Raw genomic sequence first — 21,375 nt, 5'->3', positions numbered from 1 at the left:
GGTTTACTTTCTAGTGGCTTACGACTGTGTGTCATGTCAAGAAGTTAAAAACACAACCCAACCTGTTCTTACGCTCTCTTCCCTCCAAATTCTTCTCTCAACACTTGAGTTAATATCTCATCAGGCATGTTATTCAGACAAACACACAGACACGCGAATGTTAACTACAGAGAAACGGGTTGCACCAGTTCTCGCACCCACGCATTAGATACCAGCGGTGAAGACAAGCCAGCGACTGGTGCCTCAAATTTATGACTTGACATGATTCAAAGAGATCACGTAATCACACAAAACGAATGATTCCAAGTGCAGATACAACTAATTAATTAATCGAATTCAATCTTTTCTAACTACAAATCAGCGCTAATCCACAAATCTTAAGGTGACATTCCAAAACTACTGTGAAAACACAAGCTCTACATCTGACATTTGTATCACAATAAGTGCAATTGTGTTACAAAAAGGAGTTTCCAAGCAATGTACACAAAACAACATACGTTTTTTTTGTTTCTTTTTAATTAACACCGTCCTACTTTTCGTCAACTTAATTTATACACTGCCAACTCCCTCAATGTGGTATCTTAAAAATACAAACCTTTGCATGTTGCCAAAATTCCTGTGGTCAGAAAACAGCCAAAAGGAACAACTTGTGAAAACAGACAGTAAAAGACGTTCATCAATATAAGGTACGATAAGTATTTTCTTCATAAGAGTTAAATAGGAATCCCTGAGTGCTTAACTGACAGTTTCAGGAGAGAGTGTGTGCAATAATGTGCATGTTTTGCAAAGTAGCAGATGCTAATGGAGGTATTTGCCCATCAAAGCTTAAGCGGCAGACTATAAGGCACTTTATGTGGCTATCAATACTACTAATGCAAAACATTATAGTGAAAGTCCGCTATTCAATGATTGAGCTAGCCCGCAAATCCACAAATAGATGATGCCCATTCAAATGCATTTTTTGACTCCCAAAATTCTTGACGAAGTGGGGATATACTGCAAATAAGGGTTGACCCCTCCCAGAAACAAATAAATAAAAATATACATTGATTTTTAACAAACCTAGGTTAATCCACAGGTGCCAAATTGTGAGTACATTATTCTGGTGTTGGGGCAGTGATCAACACACTGAGAAATACACATGCTTCCTCTAGCTCTGAATATGATGTAATTTAAAGGTCATTCATTTTGTGTAAAGCCTTGGGGGCGGGGGGGCTGGTTTGGTTTGTCCCTAATCCGAGTTTCTTCAGAGCTGCATGGTGCTCCACTCCATTTGTATCCTGGGGGCAGATCAGCACGCTGATGCCTTGCGACCGTGGAACCTTGTGAGAGGCTCTCGAATGCTTGAAGGCAGAGAGGGAGGACTCACGTCTCCGAAGGTCAGGGCTGGCGGCATGATTGAGGCACCGTTCAACACTAATTCTTTCATGATGATTTACAGGGTATCTCGGGCGGAAGCCGGAGTTCTCCACGGCTCCTGACTGGGCACCCGTGACCTTGGTTAACTGCTTGACCAGGTCTGAAGTTGAGCGAGCAGGGGCTTTTCCTTGAGTATAAATTAAACTCTCTGAAGGAGATTGTTTGCGAGCTGAGAGAAGTCTCGCTCGGTCATTGGACCCAGATGAGATGGGCAGAATATCTGAGGCAGTAGAGATGGCACCGGGGGACTCGCTGCCTATGACGCGATACGATGGTGTTAGATTGGATGGACTTGGGAGTGACGGAGTGCTTGGAGTTGGAATATCTGCCCACGACTTTCGAGTTTGTGGGGAAAGCTTATGATTCAGGTCGAGGCGTAAGTCAGTCAGAGAACCTTTGAGCAGCCCGAGCTTCTGGAGGGCCTGGCGGTGGATTTGCTCATGGTCCAACAGATCTCGGTCGCCGTTACCAATGGGTGAATTGGATTCTTCTATTTTTCTCTCCTTTGGTGAGTTGAATGAAATCCTTTTAGGCTTAGGAGCCACAAATGGTGGGCTCTCTGGCTCTTTGACTTCATGATGAAAGAGTCCTGGTTGAAGAGACTCCAAAGCAGTGGGAGTCTGACGAGCGTCGATCAGAAGCTTGTCTTTAGGTTTCTTGTTAACAGGGGGGCTAGCTGGAGGTCTCTTTTCCAAGGCTCTCTGGTATAGATGGTTCAAGTCAATAGAGACTGGCGGGTTGCTCTTGGAGTGAGGGGAGGCTTTGATGATGTCAGCCTTTGGATGATTCTTCGGATAAGGCTCTGGATCGGGCCCTGGATCGGACCTAGGATTGGTCCCTGGATTGGGCACTGGATGGGTCCCTGGATCGGGCTTTAGATAGGGGTTTAGTTCGAGCTTTCGATTAGATTTAGGGTCATCCATGAAGTCAGATGGCGGTGGGATCAGTCCTAGATCTAACTCAGGAGTAATGCAAGTGATTGTGTTTGGAGCGTTTCCAACGGTTCTTAAACACAGTTCATCGGTATGCAAATCACGGATTTTGCAACCGCTGATTGAGTCAGTGACATTCATAGAAGCTTGACGCTCTTCAGAAGCGGTGATGAAGTTTGGTTGATAGGTTTGATTCACAAAATTCTGCACAGGTTTGTATTCTTCAGTTAACTTGATTACCACAGACTTCTTCACTACTGGAAAGCCACCCCCCGGAGTGGGCAAGGTCTCAGACTGACGATCCATTCCAGACCCTCCATTTAGTCTGGAAATAGCTGCACGACAAATGCACAGTAACACTGTCCTTGTTGACAACAAATAAACAGGTGAACAAACAAATAATAAATACTTTTTTTTTTTTTTTTTTTTTTAAATGTACTGAGATCACTCTTTTACATACCATTGATTTCATTCAGAGCCATTTTGTCTGTGGGTTGTCCAGAGTCTGGTTCGTCATTTGACAGTCCACTATCCTCTTGCAACTCCAATGCTTCGAGTGTCTGCTCCAGATACATGAGGCACGCCCTCTCCTCAGGGGATAAGTGCTCCATGCTGTCGTCACTCTGCAGACAAATTGACCATACAGTTGGACAAATGTCTCTCTCTCCACCTCTCTTTCCCTTTCTCACATTATCACATCATGCTGAATTTTACTCTGAAGACATGTATGTGAGGTAAGCTTACAGTTAATGCAAACTAATGAAATAACTAAAGCTAAAAAAAAAACATTCTCAATGACAATTACAGTTTTGTACAGAAGGAAGAGGTTCAAACAGTCTGTTTTTTTTGTCTTGCACTTGACAAATACTCCATGAATTTAAAAAAAAAAAAAAAAGCTCTAAAAACTAAAACTAACTGTATTTAAACAACAAAAAGTCACAAGGACCTAAATGATAACTACATTGAATAATCTCAAACTTGTATGATGTAACGCGTGTCTACAGAAGTCAAACCAAATAGATGGTAGTTTGACAGATGTGCATGTAAACATGGTTAAAGACTTGCGAATCGAATATCAAAAACAGTGAGTAGACAATTGACTCACACAGCCAGAGTTCATACTGATCACACTGTCACGGCTTCCACTGCTGTCCTTATTGCTCAAGCATGCTAAAGCATCACCATCATTCCACATGTCACCCGTCCACATTGCACAGGGTACAGTTTTGGAGTTGGTTCATCAAGCTGTGGCAGGATCTAAAGTGTTAGGGAGAAAACATTTTATGAGCTTCATATTGAGCTCTTTAAAGGGACAGGTTTGGATTTCTTGCACTTTTTTACTACGATGCCACACCATACATGTGCTAGTTTTTCAACTTTGTGTTGATATAACAGATGGTCCTTTCCCTTTTTGACCCGGAGGTCACAACATTTATGATTTCTAACAATAATTTGAAATAAGGACTCGCCCGACCACTGCACACTTTTTTACTTTGTGTCCGCTCAGATGAGCTTGGCCACAAAAAAACCTGGCGACATTTCTGGTTCAATGCAAATTTTTGGTCTGGATGCTTAGGATTCTCAGAATTTTTCAACACTGTGCACCATCAATGATGAAATGAACAAATTCCTTGAAGTCGTACATTGACGAACATTGTTCTTGAAATGTCCAACTACTTACTCGCACGGTGAACCTCACCCTGAGCCTTTTGGAGAATGCTCTCCAGTGGAAAGTCCCAAACTGGTGTTTTATGAGCATTCCTCAAGATTCCCCGTGCAAGATTTTTTTGGGGGAATGCAATGTGTTACAATAGCATTCACCAGGTTGAACATTTCCAGATTTTTTTGTAGTGTATTCAATTGAATAGTTAAAATGGATTTGCTAATATTCAGTATTTGTCCAAACTTGACTGTAATTGGAGGTTTTATGATAACACCTCATATCACCACATTAAGATGTTGAGCACCCTTCAAATTGTTTTACGGCTGTAGAAAGGAACAGAAATGACAAAGACATTATTAGAAGTATGAATGTCCCCCTTTGAAAATAAATGTCTGACCGAGGCCTAACGCAATGGTACAAGTAAGCATTTTAACAACACAAAATAATGTTTCCCTCCTTTCGATTTGACAATCTGCAGAACAAAATGAGAAGTTTCAGTCATAGCCAACACCTTTGCGCATAAAAAGTGAACTAGCAGGGTGCACCCACAGCTTAGTCAGGATCTAATCGTGAGTTGGAATGTCACTTGGCTTGCTCAAATGCCTTCATGACAACTAGGACATTAAAGTGAACGCTGTCATTTGCAGTAACTGGGCGTTGAACTTGAAACACATAAAACATTTGAGAGGATCAGTCAGCAAAATGCCTTTGATGCACTTGGGAAAAATATTTAAAATGTGATAGCAATATGTTGGTCTTAAAATATATTACAGTTGTGTAACTCACAAAAGCTGATTAATGATTAAACTCAGTGCATTGTACCCTCATTTGTTTTCAATGGCAAATATTTACAGTTCTTTCATTCGTCGATCCCTCGTAACCAAACAGTTTCCGTGTTGCATTAAAAAGCCTTTATAAATGTTTTACAAGGTCATCTGGGTTGAAGTGGTGCAGAATGGAAATACAGATAAACATCTCTCGAGCCTTCAACAGGAAACATAGAAACTGATTTGCTTTTGACACAAAAATATTAACGAGAAGCACGTAAAAGAGGGAAGAGATTCACTTTGGAATCAAGTTGCCAGTGTAGTAAAATAAAATCGGAACTCACCAAAAAGCTTGACATTAATGTAGGCAGGTTGAGTCGAGCTGTGTGTGTGTCATTCCATCGCTGAGGCTGCACAACCTGCCTCCACTGAAGCCGAGACTGAAAAATAGGGTGGGGCACATTGGGCAAAGGTGTCCTATGCTTAGCCAATCAGATTCCTGCCATGTGGTCATGTGGAGGCAATTAACCTGTGGCACTGCTGGAATTTCAATGACGTCTAAATAAACTCTTAAGCAAAGCACTGAAAGTGTTTTCATGTTTTGATGTGAATTTATGACAAACCATTTGAGTATTTATTGTGTTAACAGGTGTTATTATCGCCACGTTTAAAGTCAACTAGCTGAAAGAAAATAGTCGCAGGAACTAATGCTATGACTGTGTTTAGTTTCATTGTTGGAGTATTTACTGCCACATGCTCACTAGTGGTACTTGTTTGAAGTGAAAATGCTCAAAAGAAATACTAGTTAATGGAAAGCACTTCACTAATTTTACTAGTGATGCTATTATTGTCTCGAGACACACCATGCTCAGAGTGACATCTCAATATTCCAGGCCAAATCAACGTCATGTACTAAAAATATGACTATTATGAATCAAAAACCATCAATGACAAATTCTCAAACTGCGCAATTTATTAATTGAACAATCATGAAAATAATCATTAAAAAAAACAGGAAGCCCAAGATTATTTACAATATTTTTTTTTCTAAAGTGAGGTCCCTCGTGTTCACTCAACCTCTATAATCACGGGGTGCTTACAACGATATGTGTCACTTTATAAGACATAGTCCTTTTAATCTCTTTTGACATCAGTCAAAAATTACATACATACATATTGTACATACATACATACATACATACATACATATTACATACTGTATAGAGATCTATAAAAGCAAAAATTATTCAAGTATCAAAATAAAGACCACTAGTTTCATGTACAATATCATTTGCATCAGATTTGTCCCAAAATATTTATTCCGATCCTCAGTGATGTGCAAAGGCAAAACAGGACCACGCTGATGGCCGAAAGGTGCCGTCACCGGAGTGTTAAAGACAGTGTACCATAAAATTAACTCAGCCGGTGTGACGACGTACCAAATGCAGCAAAACCAAAAGGCTGTACAGTGCTCGACATAAATGAAGTACAGCCACTCTGAAAAGGAAGATTTCTACACATTTCACAAAAATAATTAGACTCACCCGTGTCTGAATACTTGGACGTACTTGTTGATGTAGAGCACTGAAAAATCACACGCTAGCTAATGTAGATATACTGTTTACTCATCAACTGACAAGCAAATACCGTTAACAGTGAGAAAAGTCTTTTCCCTATCATTATTTTTGTACTGTGGCAATAAAATAAGATAAAATAAAATAAAATCAAAGAAGTACTGTCCTGCATGGCAGTTCTGGTGAATAATCTCACTCAATTATTTGGGCAAAGAAACAGGGGGACAAATTAAGTTGCTGCATTAGTTCCAATGTCCTAAAAAAATCAAACTACATGGTAACAAGTTCAAACGCCAACGCTGCACCCTGTTACATACCCCGAAAACAGTCTTTGTAGTGTTACGTCTGGTCATTTCAGTTTGGTTACACTAAGAAACAAGATTGCTAATCACAGTTATATATGTTGAGGCTAAGATGATAAAGGACAAATTAAATAATGCATCTTTTCCATCTTAAAAAGACACAATTAAAAAAGAATACCCCTCACTATAAGAAGACATACTTGTGTGGCGCTTGGTATGCAATGCAACATCGCTGATGGGCAGTAAGGGTAATTGAAGCGATGACGGCTGTGAGGTCGGACCATCTCCAGACTGGCGATGGTTGGGAATGCTCCTTTTGTCCCCCCACAAAACATCCTACCCATCATGCAACAGGCTTGTCCTTTTATACTGGCTGGGAGGAATGTTTAGCTACAGGGAGGATGACACATGCACACAGTTAAAATAGTGTCAAGACATTAAGTCATTCAGCCCCCCCACCCCATTTCAAATAAGGCCAAAACACGGGAAGATACAATTGACTTGGAGAGTTTGTGAAAGTGCTTCGATGCTAACTTTGTAAGCTACATGACTGTATCACAGTGTTTAGGGATGTTTCTCTCCTTTGGACCTTAACTAACTCCTGACAATTACGGCAGAAAGAACGTTTCTAACCTTTGCTCCAAGTCGCTTCAAGTGATACTATATTAAAAAAAAAAATCCCAGAACCATGGCTTCCATGTGTAGGATACGAGTAACCTTTCAACTGTGGGAAAGCGCTGGGTGGCAGAAGTAAAAAGCCTCAGAGTGGCCGTCGCCTGGCAGAACAGGAAAAGCACCGAGAAAAAAAGTATTTTCACCAAGAGGCAACACAGATTGTTGACCGGGGAGAAAAAAAGAAAAATAGAGAGATGTACGAGTTCAGGGAGCATACAAGGTAAAAGACATTGCAGGTAAAGTGATTGGCAGGCTGGCAGTGTACATAATACCACCTGGAAGAGTGGGGGGAGAAGTGTGTGTTGGGGGGGAGAGTTGCAGTGAAAGGCACACTGAGGGCGAGGCAGAGGAGAAAAAGTAAAAAGTTCAGACGTCAGGAAGGAGGGAGGGTGGGGGTCCACTCAGAATATGGTGGTCTCATACTTAGTGCTGATTGTACGCTTGGGTTCCTTGGAGTCCACCAGCCACGTGGCGCCACCCTGCGACTGGGAATCTCCATCCTGTTCCAAAAGGTCACCCTAGAAACACAAATCAGATTACAGTAAGAATGTAACCTCTTTTTACATAATGGTGCTATTCAGACTCAGATTCAGAGAATTTATTCATCCCAGCAAGCCAAATGAGAACAGCAGCCACTAAGGTTAAATCAAGGTTAGCAGACTCTAAACTCTCACTTAAAATGGAGGAAGGACGTTTCCAAAAGGAAGTTGTAGACGTCGCAACAGGAGAAAAGAGGCGGGGCCAACACGGAAGGAGAGGCTGAAATGGTAATGTGAACGTTGTGACGAAGATTTGAACAGCATGCGACACAGCGCATGATTCTCTTTAGCTCATTAATTAAGCCGGCAGTCTGTAAAATATGCATCCCTGATGTGTTGTTTGTCTCATCCATATTCACTTGCTCACTAATGGCGTCGTGCTAACAGCAGGAAAACATCAACACGGTCAAATTAGGATGATTAGGTTAGCTTCCAGCTTCTCATTCAAATTATGTTTCTGTACTAAATGATCTACTGAAGGCACTCGGCATCAACCACGAGATGGCCATGGACCGTTCCCGGTGGAAGAAAGCCATATCAAGAACCCAGTCCAACCCAGCGGCGCCTGGAAAACGGACTTTAAACCGATGATGATGACTAAATGATCTACTCACCCCTGACTTTCGAACACTTCCTCGTGGTTTGGGCACAGGTCGGCCTGACTTAGTCTCAATGAGCTCTGGAGCAGCGCCCAACGGTAGGTGCTGGTGCTGTTTGGTCCGCTGGGCCTGCAGAGCCAGCTGATAGGCCACCTCAAAAGCTTGACCCAGTGTCAGTATGATCTCATAGGTAAGGTTCTAAAAGAGCGTGATCAAAAAAGGTCGCAAGCTTACTTTCTGAGAAAACAAGATATGGCGGGAAAAGTTTCATTTTTACTACTTTACTATCGCATTGAGGCAATAGCAAAGGTTGTTTAGCATGAATTTATTTATAGAAACTTATGTGCAATTGTCTTTACCACATCGACAGTGCTGAAGACATGACAGTAGTGGTGGTTGGTCTGCAAGTCCTTGGTGATGTAGGCAAATGTGCACAAGTCTTCCGGGTCCTGCGCCGCACATGAAATGTTGCGGATCTCGTGCTCTGCAATGATATTCTGCAGGAAGACGGGAAAAGAGGTCAAATCAAATGTCTTCTGAGCTTTTGATTGGATGAATATATTCTGGAGCCATTATGTAAATTTTAAGCATCGTTGCACGGCAGCTTTAACTGGAACAAAATGTCTCATAAGAAATACCAACAACCTTCCATTTTTGATTAGGTGGTGGGGGGGGGGCACCTTGGAAGCAGGGGAAAAGGACAAAAATACATTCGTAGCGGCATGAATGTTTTTATATAATACATTTGTATTTATTTATTTAGGCCAGGGAGTTAAACTACAGCTGGATGGAACATGTTCCCAAGTTTCTAGCCAGTTTGGTTAACACAACCACCTCTCACCGGTAGGTGTCAGTAGAAGACCACAAACAGTGACTCACCAAAACCACAACATTGAGCCCAGCTTCTAAATTACTTTTCAGATGAAGTAGCACGACTAACTGACCTTGCTGGCTGCATCAATGAACTTGACACCTTTGTATGTGATCGAGAGGACAATGATGGGGACTTTTCTCATTTGTTCTGTTGACCTCTGGAAGAAACAGCAAATAAAGTAGTAAGGACATGGAGGCACGTCATAGTGTTGTGCTACAATGTAGAACGCAGCCCTTGGTACCTTTATGAAATTGGTACTGACCCGCATTTTGGCGCAGGCGTCCTGGGTGGACTCAGTGCCCCGCAGCTCTTTAATAAGCATGGAACCCAGGTACTGCAACAAAACCCAGATTGTGGTTTGACGCATTCGCCAAATATTCAATGTGAGCATCTTTGCCAGCAGAGAGCTAATAACTCACACTGGCTTCATATGCGCAGGATTCAAAGATGAGCTTCTCAGGCTGGTGATGCCAGCTCTGGACCGGAGCGTACGGCGCCGCCAGGCTTGGCGGCCGAAGAATCAGACGGGATTCCCGGTGCCGCTCCTCTTGGCGTTCCTGAAGAGAAAAAGTGAGTCATCTGGCAGGTGCGTCTTAAGTGTAGCAAGGAAAGAGGCTGATGAACGCACATGTGATCGGCGGCGTTCATGGCGTTGTCGTTGGGCGACGTCATAGTCGTTATCTGGCGCTTTCTTCCTCACCGGTTCCCCGGCTGGAAGCAGAGGATCCCTGGACTGAGATGTGGAGGAGTCCATCTGAGCAAGTGACAATGAAGACTGTGATTCTGGGAGGTCTAACAGCATTTCAATCAAACCAGATTAAACTCAAAAAGGTTGCAATCACCCTGATCTGAGACAACCGAGGTGGCTTGATGGGAGGTTCTTCATAAGGCCTCTCTGCTAATGATGCAATAATGCGCTTCCTGTGACCAAGCAGGGTGATCTTCAGGACCTGAGGAAAACAAGCAAAATCAGAAATCCCAATTCCCACAAAGACACTCATCACAGTCAAGGTTTATCACGCCAACTCACGTTGACAATCTCCAGTTCCCAAAGGTTCTTCACACAGTCCAGAGTGCGGTAACCACTGGCCAGGAAGTTATGAAGGTACTCATTCAGGCCCAGATTCTCCAACCAGGAAGCGAGGGAACTGCTGCCGTCACAGCCCAGTGCTTTCACCTGCAAGACGCAAGTCATTACATCATCGCCACAAGAAGAAATATAGCAACAACCAGCAAGCAAGTGAATGTGGTTCTATGAACTCAAGTTCAGGATGACGTAGTGTCTGTGCTTTATACCTTGGGTAGGGAACGTGCTGCATGCAGGATCTTCTTCCTGTGGCCTGGGTCTGTGATCCCGATCTCTCGCAAGTCCTGTTCCTCCATTACATTGCTCCCCTGTAATGCCACGTAAAGAAAAGCTAAATTATGTACTATACTGTAGTCACGAGTGGAGCAAGGATTGTTCCTTTTGGTGGGGGTGGGATGTTTCCTACAGTGGATGTGGGGAAATGTGGAAAAACAATTTCCCTGAAAATAAAAAAATACCCAATTTATTTTCAATTAACTGACCTGGTATTGGGGGAGGTCCAAGCATATTTCAGGGGGGCAGTGCCCCTGCGCCACTATCTCTTTAGCTCCGCCAGTGACCGTATTACGGTTCGTATTTTATCTTATAATGAACACCACAAAATGAAATGAAAGCCAGAGGGATCAAGATATAATGGACGGAACCATACTGAGTCCAAAAGCAAAGTGAAATGAAGTATTTGCATATGTTGTATCATCAGACGATGCCTGGGGTGCATTTACAAATTTAATCATGCAAATGGCTCTTCTCTGCCGGGGTAAACATCAGGATGTCTGCACATAAAGTACACTTTGCTTCCCTTTCCATGACGTTTTGTGCTACAGACAACACTTGTGTTAAGTTTTTGTAAAAGTTGTACTTCAAATCAGTAACTTATAGCATCCTGCCAGAGCGCTAAATATAGTCGTCTAAAACACTGCTATGGATTGACCACTACTTTCAGTCAAGCAAAATAAGAGTCGGCACTTCAGGGTTTGTATTGATCACAACTAAATGCTACCTTTGCAGAAACAAATGTCGATTTCTTCCGAGGTAAGACGGCCAAAAACCCCTTTCAGGGAGCCACCTGCTGCAAATGGGGGGGCCGCATCAATAGAACATCCAAAGACACATTTGAGTGCAGGGAGCGGCTGACAGTGTGAATGATGAGCCATTTCTGGTTGCGCACGCAATACAACCTTTGAGACCGTGCGTCATATTGATGGATAGCACAAAAAGGAACGACACAGTAAATCAATGAGACGGAAAATGCAAGTGTGTCAATCGGCCATGACGACTGAGTAGGGTCGACGAAAACAATTTAAGATTCCTTTTTGGTGACAAGATCAAGCCTACAAAATTGTAGATTGAATGAATTGATGATTATCACAAACTGTTGTGATTGATTATATTGGGATTGAATATGAGGTCGAAAGTTGCTGCTTTTCAGTAAAAGCTTCAGGTTGCTCACATGTTGTTCCAGGGTAGGTGGGAGACCCTTTTGGGATTCACGCCCTTTTTGTCCCCTTTTAACTTTAAAAATTATATTTCAAATCAAATAAAAATGCCACAGGACATCGCAAGGCATCTCTTTGGCTTTCAGAAGAAATAGTAGCTTGACAATATAAAGTCCATTATCGCAGTGAGGCAAACTGCTGATTGCTTGGGAGGGGGGGGGGTTAAATTACTTGGGGAGCTGGATAGATAATAGCACATTCACTGAACATGGATCATTGCATTACTGTCCAACTGCAGATTACCGGTAACTGATACATGGGTGTGGGGGTTGAATTGAGTTGACAGCAGTTTTAACCCGAGTTTCATCGGCTTATTCAACTTTATTGTAACGGAGGCAGGGAAAAGCCATTAAAAGACACGCATGCAGGCCAGGAAAACAAAAATGTGTTCACTCTTAAAAAGTATAAAAAGTATATCTATTTATAATTTCAGCTTTCTTTCAAAATAATCAAGAGTCCATCAAGAGTTTTCAAATGTGTGTTTTCATGGACAGATTCCAACAAGGAATTAGTGCTAGGCGAGTAACTTTGAAGTATCACTTCAATTACATAAGGCTGTTGGTAACATCAAAAGAAGCAAAACTCGACTACGTTAAACAGGAAAGAGGATTAAAAAGAAATGAATGCTGCAAATCTTTACATAAAATAAACAACAAACCTTCCCATCCTCCCCCAAGCCCCTACGATATCTTTAAGTCACAAAATTATAAAATAACAGCAGGCACTCACCATGTAGTGAAGGTCATCAAAACCGTTGAGGAGCAGCTTGCTTTCATACTGAGGCAACCCCAGCATCTCCAGCCAATCTCCCACGGGCTGCTGCAGCAGTCGGACAGAGGCACCTGGCGACAGCGGAACACGCTTCAGCAGTGAGAAACCATTCAGCCGGTAACAGCGGCACGCTGAGGACGACATGTGACATAACCACATCATCTTCCACCAGCAGTGCCGAGCACACCGGCAACAGGACGGCGTAAGAGACAGTGTCCTCTGCGGGCAGGGGGCCAGCTCCCGCGGGGCGGCGGGGACTGAGCCACAGTTTCCAAAGACGGACTTAAGCGTCCCCGTTCTGAGGGCCAGAGACGATTGTGGAATCGATGAGAGCTGGTTGACCACCATTGAATTAGTCGTTGTTATGATTCGGGAAGATGATAGCAAAAAAGTTCTTCTATTGCGTTGGAAAGGTTCAAAAGTGGGCGACAGCAAGCCGCCAACGATTCTCATTCACGATTGACAATTATTAGATGCACGTCAGATTGAAATTTCTAAAATGAACATCTTAAAACCAACCCCGCTGGTGATAATACCATCAAATAAAGCCATCAATAGAAAAAGCTCAAAACTTCTCCAGTCCAAGGTCCAGTCAATCACTTGGACATCAGTGAAAGCGAGAAACAAAAATGCACTCTCACAGGAGGGGCTGTGCTTAGTCAGCTCATTTCGACAAGACTCCTTCTGCCTTTTCCCAGAGCTATGGTTGAGGTAGTGTCTGTATTTTTTTCTGGTGATGTCTCCCTCCCCTCCTTATCGACTCTCTCTCTCCTCTCCCTCTCTCTCTCTCTCACACACTCTTGAGTGCTGCTCTTCCAATGTCAGCCTGAAGGCGTGGGTGAATTTTGTGTCAATGGCAGGCAACCGTCGTCCTTATTAACTTTTTGTTCTGGTCATTTTCTTCTCCACAACACCCTTTTTGATCCTGACAGAAATCAGTTGAGTAAGCAATGGGCCAATCAAACACCAGAGTTGACCAGACAAAATTGAAAAGATGCAAACCTAGCACAGAACCTCTTCTGCTTTGATTGTGGCGAAGATGCGAGTGCTTGGATGAAAGCTTAAGCTTTGATGCACACAGCAAGCAGAGTTAACAGCGCAACATAAAGGAGGGAGGGACGGAGGGGGAGAGAGAGAGAGGGCGCCAGTGATGTGCAGGCGCCGACTGATTGACTGCAGTGCTCTCATCTTTCCTCAAGCCTATAAAGGAAGATGAGCTCATCCCCTGACATGGGTAATGCTTAATATTTAAACATGTCCCTCCTGTACGTGGCATAACAAACAAGGAATATAGAATGACACAATATGCTGGAGGGAGAGTCAGGTATTTGATTGCTTGGTTGAGCGTAATTAATTGAGAGGGCAAATCTGTAAACCAGAGGGTTCATTTGAAATAGTCCAAGTTGAAAGGAGGAAGTGATTTGAAATGTGGAGATGCTCAAGCAGAATAAAACTCAGTAAAAGACACACAATGTGATTTGCTGCTTTCTAAAAGAAACTAAAAATGAACCGGATGCACCTCTTTCTGTTCATCGTGTAAGATGCCTTTTTTTTAATTTTTAACTCACGAGGTAACAGTGAGGTCCCGAAAAATGTAATTTAACTACGGCTGAAACACAGAGGGCAAATGTATTTTTTTTTCCTATTGTCCCTTTCAGCCCGTTAAGCAAGTTAGCAGCTGGTTTGTCAACGTTACTGGTAACTACTACATTTAAATTAGCATATGTGGTACCTTCATGTTCCTCAAGATACAAGAATTGCCCCTCCCTTTTGCGTTGCTTGTAAAAATGTGACTTGGCTCCATCCATTCCACCACTAGATGGCGTTAGCAAACTTCACACCATCCAATCAGTGAAAGTACATGTAACGTCACAGGTAATGATTATTCTTGATAATAATGGCCATACTGTACCTGGCGTCGCGTATTGCTGATCTCGGGAAAAGTCGATGCCAGCACCAATCAGCGTCATGATCTTCTCGATCTGAGGGCATAAGCACAAGAGGGACATTATGCACCTGGAGGATCAAAATGATCGTTTCTCCTCCACCAACCACCAGAAATGACAAGAAGCCCGCATGCCTCAAATAAACAAAATATAAGCCTTTTTGTTTTTTTGGCAAAGAAGAGTACATTCATGTCTTGCATTGCGTAGTTTTGAGTTACATTGTTGGGACTCATTCTAAAAAACAGCCAAATGTGTGGCTTAAAAAAGAAACAAGTATGTCCATCCATGCATCACAGCACAATGCATGAGAACTCTTCCAGTCGTCAAGTAGTATACGAGCTTCAGTAAGCAACACTTGGTTAATATTTAATGAATACACAAATATTTCATCCCTGTTTCATCTTCTTTGCTCCTCTGTAAAAAATAAAGCATACCGTATAAACGTATTTGTTCTTTTTATTACAAAACATATTGCAAAAAAAAAATAATTAAAAATGTCCGTAGGTACACAATGGAATCTTTTTAATCTTGCACCACACCTTTAAAGTGTGAATTGAATAACTTCCATTATGAGTCATAATTGAGGTCACAGATTTAGTTTTAATGATCAAGCAGCGCTCTAAAGCTTTGTCAAAAAAAAAAAAGGAATTTGGAAAATACAGAAGAGCAAAGATGCAATGCAAACCAGTCTCGGCGGATAATATCAATAATTCCAAACATATCTGTGAACTCCTAAAAGAAACCAATTTAACTTCCACAAACAAGGCCTCTGAAGGAAAGAGAACCGAATCCCAAGAGAACCAGAAAATATTAAAAAGCATCAACATCTTACGCTGTCATAGGAATTAGATCCTGGTGCTTTTGTACTGGGAGAGGACATCAGCGTCTGCTGAGAGAGAATCCAGACTGGGTTTTCATTTTTCCCATGCGACACCTACGCTCAAGTGTGCCGAGGCTTATAGCAATCCTTTCCACAAATTCCCAAAATAAAACTGTACATACAAAAAATTGTGCAAAATCGGCCTCAACGTTTTTGCGCAGACCTAAAATGGGAGTTGGGTGAATTGTGGGAAAGTCTGCCTATGAACAAGGACATACAATGGATGGGGGGTAAAAGTCACCGGCTAAGGTTGAGGTCAACAGCTGAAAAGCCAGCCGGTGCAGGAGACGGCGAGCATGGGATTAAAGCGAAGGAAACTCATTCATCAAGCGTCTCACAGCAGGATGACTGCACAGCATAACTTGGCTACTACGTTATTATTCATGAATAGACTCAAACAAAATGAGGCTGAGATTCAGGCACACCAGCAAAAGGAGAGTTGGATGCTTTTCAAGGTGAGACAAGGTGGCAGCACGGATAGAGCGCACAAACCAAAAAGCCTTAAATTGGGAAGCGGGCGCACACACACGCTGGGCTTGGATGGAAATTAAGGACTAGCAAATGACGTCAAGGGGAACGAGTGAATCACTGTAACAAGCAGGTGTCAGCACCTCAATGGCACACAGGGGCAAAGCACTGTCAGCAATCCTGTCAACGAGTCCAATGATAGTCCAATGTCATGCTCACTATTTTAGAAACAAGGTTGCTTCTGCAGATTGGAAATCCCTTCCCCATCAAATCCTGTTTGGTTAAAAAGTGAAAAGCATTCACTTAATGCTGCTCTGTTTAATTCGGTCTGACAGATGTTTTGAACTAATATTTGTTTAATTCGATCTGACAGATGTTTTGAACTAACATTTGGGAGCGGAATCTAAAAGTGATCTCGGTTTTTCTTGATTACGTCAGGTTTTTGAGCTATAGGATCCACGTTTACTTAAAAAGTATGAAATAAATGTGTATGTATGAAAACACTAAGATGCTAACACGAAATAGAACTTAGAATGGTAGGCCCTTGGTGAGGATAAGTTCGCACTAATCGTCTTAATTCCTACTATGCTAGCTTTCTGTTTGCAGATATTGGTAGTTCTGATGTATTGGGAGCCGTCTCATTTGTGACTGTGACTAATAAGCTGGCAAGTCTTACCACAGCTGGAATTTTGCTTATCTGGTGTTTACTAGGGGGAAAAAAAAAAAACTTGACGTGCTAGAAAAACACTGACAGCAAATTTGGAAATAGGAATAAAAATGTAACTCAAAATCATGTTAAAAATACTCCAAAGAATGCTTTGGTTTACTTTTTTTTTTTTGTTCGGGAGGAGTATGTCACAGTAACTGCCTGTCAGGTATCATACATTTTGGAAATCAAAATTTAGTTTGTATAAATTGTAACAAAAAGGTTTTAAACCATTTGGACACCAAATAATTATTTTGGAGTAAGAATCTTGTGTTAGAGCAACAATCTACTCCTTGCCTTTTCGTAACATGAAGCTACAAACCAAACATTTCAAACAAAAAAAATTAAATCCTGGAATCATTTACTTCGGAAAACAAGCCTCCAACAGGGAATCAATACTCACAAAAGCAGGCTTCATAGCAGGGTCTTAACGGGCGACATTCAAAAGTGACGGTGGTGGGGGAAAGTGTCCCTCTCCCTCAGCCTCCCTGCCTCTCCTCCCATCTGTGCATTTCACATCGTGTCCCCCAGATTGTCATCTTAAATCTGAACCCACGGACCAATTGGCATGCACGTTACATACCAATGCACACGCATTCAGAGTGCCCGAGATAGGCCGAGACCTCATGCAAGTCAAATGTGCTTGTCTTTAAAATCCACCAAAGACGTGAGGTGTGGGAATGACAGAGAAACAGAATGTGTATTTTTAGCAAACTGGATTAAAAAGATTTTCTTTTTAAATTAGACAATGCGTGGGGGCACTCCATTCCAAATAGAGAGGGTCCAAAATAGGATTTCAACAAACAAGCTTGAGCTAACACTTCATTGGCAGGCGAAGAAATTTGTAGAAACCATGTTGACAAATCTAACATTGCCACACAAGATTGAAAAAAAGTGCATGAATGGATTAAACGTGGGAAGAAGTTCCACAACAAGATTTTTAACATGGTGAGGAAGAACTTTTAAGAAACTGCAGTGCTTGACTGGTCCTCTGTGCAGCTTTTGCAAAAAGAAAAGAAAAAAAAAAAGATGAGCAGAGCTGAAGGAAGATGTATACAGTCTCTTCTTTCTGAATCTTAATTTACAAAACGCCGCCTGTCGTCTTATTTCCTCAGCTTCTCTCCGTGTTTATCCCCGTATCCTTGTTCTGGCTAATCTCCAGATTGAACATCAACATGCTGAAGGAAGTTGACGGTGTGTTTACTTTAAATATATAGCACACAATTGCCTAGCAAAATGGAGCTGTAAAGAAATATAAAATCAAAGTTGGATTTAAACTAAGGATACATTATATTACAAAACAACCCTCTGGTTTAAAGCTTTGTGACTAAGAGTTTTGTCTGCGTCAACAGCAGAAGCTTTGTGCAGAGGGTGGGGGCGGGGCTTAAGTAACAAGTGTGTTCAAGCTTCTAAATTGTTACACTTTTATAACACGGCAGTGAAATGACAGCCACTGTTTCAAAAGTAGTGACGTTAATATTTTGCATTCTCTACAAAGTACTTTCATACTTGGTCAAATTTGGTAGCACTGCATTCAGCCAGCATTTTGAAAATTCATTCAAGGTAGTTTGATTGCAATGATATTTTTGGATGACTTTTTTTTTTTTTATGTCAGTACAATGAACGCATGAAACTTACCTCATCCCATTCTGAGGTGAATGACGGTGATTTCTCGAGCCTTTTCTTCCCACTGCTACAATTGGAAACCGATTCACTTCGGTTCCCCAGTCCTCCGTCTTCCTCACTCGGAGGCGACACAAGCAAATCTGAGTCCGACTTGGAGAGGCTGCGGGCCAGCTTCAGGTCCCCAGGAGGACGCATCCTACCAGATACTGCGCCTGAGTCCCTGGGCTCCTTGTTCACAGTTGCATAAATGGCTTTTGGATCACAGTCGGTCAGGATGGCAGCCATACTGGGCCGGCTCGGTGCAGTTGAAACAGCTCGCTCTTTGGTTTTGGCTCTGGTCTGCGGCTGGCTCTGACCAGGTGACGGGACACCTGGAATTCTGAACGGCTGCTCGCTGCAATCAAACACTGGAGATGATCCGTGCAGAAGGCCAGTAAACTGCTCCGGGATACCCGCACCCTGATCCGGGCTGAGCTGGGAGTTATCTAGACAGAGAAAAACATCACAAGGTCAGCAAGGAGGGGAGAGCTTTTTTTGGGAGGGCTGCAAGTGGATGGAAGACTGAGCGTCAGATCCTCGGGGCAGGGCTCATAAGAAACCGCCCACGCGGGCGCTGAAACAGTTTTGTAATTGTTTCCTAGCAGGGGTGATGAAGAGAGGTGGGGGCGGGTTGTTGGAGGAGAAGAAGACAGCCGGCATATGTTTGCGAGAGAAATTTCAAGGTTCCACACCCGCTTCGCGGCAAGCTGATGACAAGCTGACTGTATGAGGCGTTTCGTTTGTCTGTTGTTTTCCCTTACAGGGTCACAACAAACACTCCTCCAAACAACATACAGAGCTACGCTCCATCATATAAAACGCAGAAGGGAAATGAATGAAGACTCACCAAGGGGCGTTCCACTTTCAAGAGGGAGCCTTCTCCAACAAAAACAACTGCGCAATGAGACTGCTGCATAGCAAGTGCAATTAAAAACAATTACATTTCCCTCCTCCCTCCCCAAAGGAATTACAGCCACATAAGTAAGCCCCTTTTTCCTCCAACAAATCCACCACACAGCTTGGCTTTGCTTTAAAGAGGCATAAACACGTTTTTCTCTCCCACTTGGGCGCTGCTGTGTCGTGTGCTGTTGTCCGCCTGTCTGACTGGTAGCTCTCTGTGTTTTCTGAATTCTAATTCTGGACTCGGATGAAGGCTCAGGAATGGTAATTTGAATCGCCCCCATCCTCGGTGGCCAGACTTGAGGTAATTAGCACAGTGACACATGCAGAGAGAGGGGAATGGACTGTCTCTGGTAGGGTCATGGGGTCAGCGTGTTTGGTGACAGGGAAACTGGGGCAGTGGTCACAAGGGGGAGGAAAAAAACCTAAACAAAAAGCAAGGGCAGGTAGGTCATTATTTCAAAACAGGCAAAGTTGCATTGCCTTTTCTGTTGGCTGACAACACCTTGAACTCTTGTCATGCACTGCCAAACATTTAAAGTATGTGAGGGTTAATGTGTTATAAAAGAGGTGAGCGGTTGCACGGTGCACATATGTCGGGATCCTCGCCAAACTCGAAGCAGCGTGAACGCCCTCCGAGCACTGCTTTCCACAATATCGCAATCGGTTAACGCCCTCCAGGATCGCGACACCGTCCACCTCTGCACATCTTAAGACTTCGTTCGAGAGCACGGCTTGATATTATTGCGGCTCATATGCTGTAGATTAGGTCACTACAGATGTGGAGGACATGTTTCCTTTGGCACGGCAAGCACCGTGTTTCAATGATGATGTCATGTTTGGTTTACGGAAACAGATGCAATGGTGCCAACGATCGTTCCACATCGTTGCATTTTCTGACCGGATATAGATTGCGAAGCCATTGGTGAAGGTCAAAATCAGCGACATATCTTACTTGTTTTCGGTTGATTTGTATTTTAATATTTTGCCTACAGTAAGGGAAGAAGAACTATTCCTCCATGGATGTTTGAACTTCATGCAGAGCAGAGCATTCCTACAGGGAACAATATTGAGTTTGTGACTTGTGATATGCACAAGTATCGCTGACTATGCATTTATCCTCCACCTGCTTCACAGGACGACGAGTAATCAGATCTGCCTTATGCGCAGCAAAAGTCACGCCCACATGAGCAAATGAAATATTCTACTGAGACAGCTGGTTTGGATTTCATCATGGCAAGAAAGTTGTGCCTTCAATTTGCTGGGGTGCGTCAAGTCGAGGGGACCACTGAGGGAAAAACATATTTTTGTATCAGAACCAGAATTGGTCATTTATTGGTCAAGTATGCGCTTCCACTTATGATTCTGGTTGTCATGGCCACGACAGCTCATTCTAATCTAAAAGGATTTGTCGAAGGATATTCATATATGAAATGATATCATGCAACAAAGCAACAATTTCTTCCAAACTTTTTGGGTATTACCAGTGAAATGGGTCTTGCCTCTTTCCTGCTGCAGAACATCACCCAATCTACTACACTGACAAGCCAAGTCCACTCTGCTGTTCCAGTACATACCCTGGCAGGGCACATACAGTTTTTGGCTGATACGCTGGGTTTGCGATTTTAATGATAGATAACCCCTCCTCTCCTTTTTCTTCACACAAGCTAGCCCAGAAGCAATTTCCTAAGCAGACGCAAAGGTGCAGCTCTTTCCCAAATGTGTAAACATTTGTCTCCTGCAAATTCAATGTTAACTCTCTTAAGTGAAATCTGGTAAGCTTTTTTTCCATATATAACATGAAATGAAGAGTCAAAACACACTCACACACAAACCAAAGTACAAACAAGGCAGAAAAAGGACAATTTCCTTAGCGAAGATGTCTAAGCTCACCTCCTAATGCTTGTAGGTCCACCCGTCCTGAGGGATGCAGTGTTTCTTTTGTGGAGTTATTTGGGACGTTGGATTTGCACTACAGCGGAACAGAGGAGTAACAGTCCGTTTATTCCAGTAAATCCAACAATCTTGGAATTTGCTAATGTTCACAAACATAGAATATGAAACATACCTGAGGTAGGACACTGTCAGATGACTGGATACGTGCGTTTTCAT

General features: G+C 42.7%; 2 protein-coding genes across 8 annotated transcripts in view; both read right to left on the bottom strand.

The window, feature by feature from the left end:
• Nucleotides 1–494: 494 nt before the first annotated feature.
• Nucleotides 495–5,285, bottom strand: LOC148402175 (specifically androgen-regulated gene protein-like). 2 transcript variants are annotated; one of them, XM_088369897.1, is made up of 4 exons: nt 5,126–5,285; nt 3,457–3,608; nt 2,812–2,974; nt 495–2,686 (listed from the first exon to the last, which is right to left on the bottom strand). In XM_088369897.1, exons 2-4 carry the CDS (start codon nt 3,559–3,561, stop codon nt 1,173–1,175), a joined length of 1,782 nt encoding a protein of 593 aa, XP_088226023.1. In that variant the 5' UTR covers nt 3,562–3,608; nt 5,126–5,285; the 3' UTR covers nt 495–1,172. The 2 variants fall into 2 exon arrangements, with proteins under 2 accessions (XP_088226023.1, XP_088226024.1); XM_088369898.1 differs by lacking the exons at nt 3,457–3,608; nt 5,126–5,285 and having other exon boundaries at nt 495–2,715; nt 2,812–2,960.
• Nucleotides 5,286–5,734: 449 nt separating this feature from the next.
• The window catches only part of anks1aa (ankyrin repeat and sterile alpha motif domain containing 1Aa), a 32,014-nt gene continuing 16,373 nt past the window's right edge, over nt 5,735–21,375 (bottom strand). For 2 of the 6 annotated variants that reach the window (XM_088369891.1, XM_088369895.1), the window contains 16 exons: nt 21,332–21,375; nt 21,157–21,235; nt 18,337–18,809; nt 15,477–15,533; nt 14,611–14,680; nt 12,657–12,769; nt 10,641–10,739; nt 10,375–10,521; nt 10,187–10,294; nt 9,973–10,098; nt 9,764–9,901; nt 9,607–9,678; nt 9,415–9,501; nt 8,830–8,967; nt 8,486–8,668; nt 7,719–7,850 (listed from right to left, as the gene is read on the bottom strand). In XM_088369891.1, the coding sequence (XP_088226017.1) occupies nt 7,734–7,850; nt 8,486–8,668; nt 8,830–8,967; nt 9,415–9,501; nt 9,607–9,678; nt 9,764–9,901; nt 9,973–10,098; nt 10,187–10,294; nt 10,375–10,521; nt 10,641–10,739; nt 12,657–12,769; nt 14,611–14,680; nt 15,477–15,533; nt 18,337–18,809; nt 21,157–21,235; nt 21,332–21,375 (2,051 nt within the window). In that variant the 3' untranslated portion in view covers nt 7,719–7,733. Of the gene's footprint in view, nt 7,048–7,718; nt 7,851–8,485; nt 8,669–8,829; nt 8,968–9,414; nt 9,502–9,606; nt 9,679–9,763; nt 9,902–9,972; nt 10,099–10,186; nt 10,295–10,374; nt 10,522–10,640; nt 10,740–12,656; nt 12,770–14,610; nt 14,681–15,476; nt 15,534–18,336; nt 18,810–21,156; nt 21,236–21,331 lie in introns of those variants that run through there. The other 4 variants (XM_088369894.1, XM_088369896.1, XM_088369893.1 and 1 more) reach the window with 3 other exon arrangements.

The sequence above is a fragment of the Syngnathus floridae genome, chromosome 2 (assembly GCF_059516105.1).
Source record: "Syngnathus floridae isolate MCC-2025c chromosome 2, RoL_Sflo_1.0, whole genome shotgun sequence".
Classification (NCBI taxonomy): domain Eukaryota; kingdom Metazoa; phylum Chordata; class Actinopteri; order Syngnathiformes; family Syngnathidae; genus Syngnathus; species Syngnathus floridae.
Note: the sequence above shows the minus strand (reverse complement) of the source record. Positions and strands in the feature narration are given on the sequence as shown.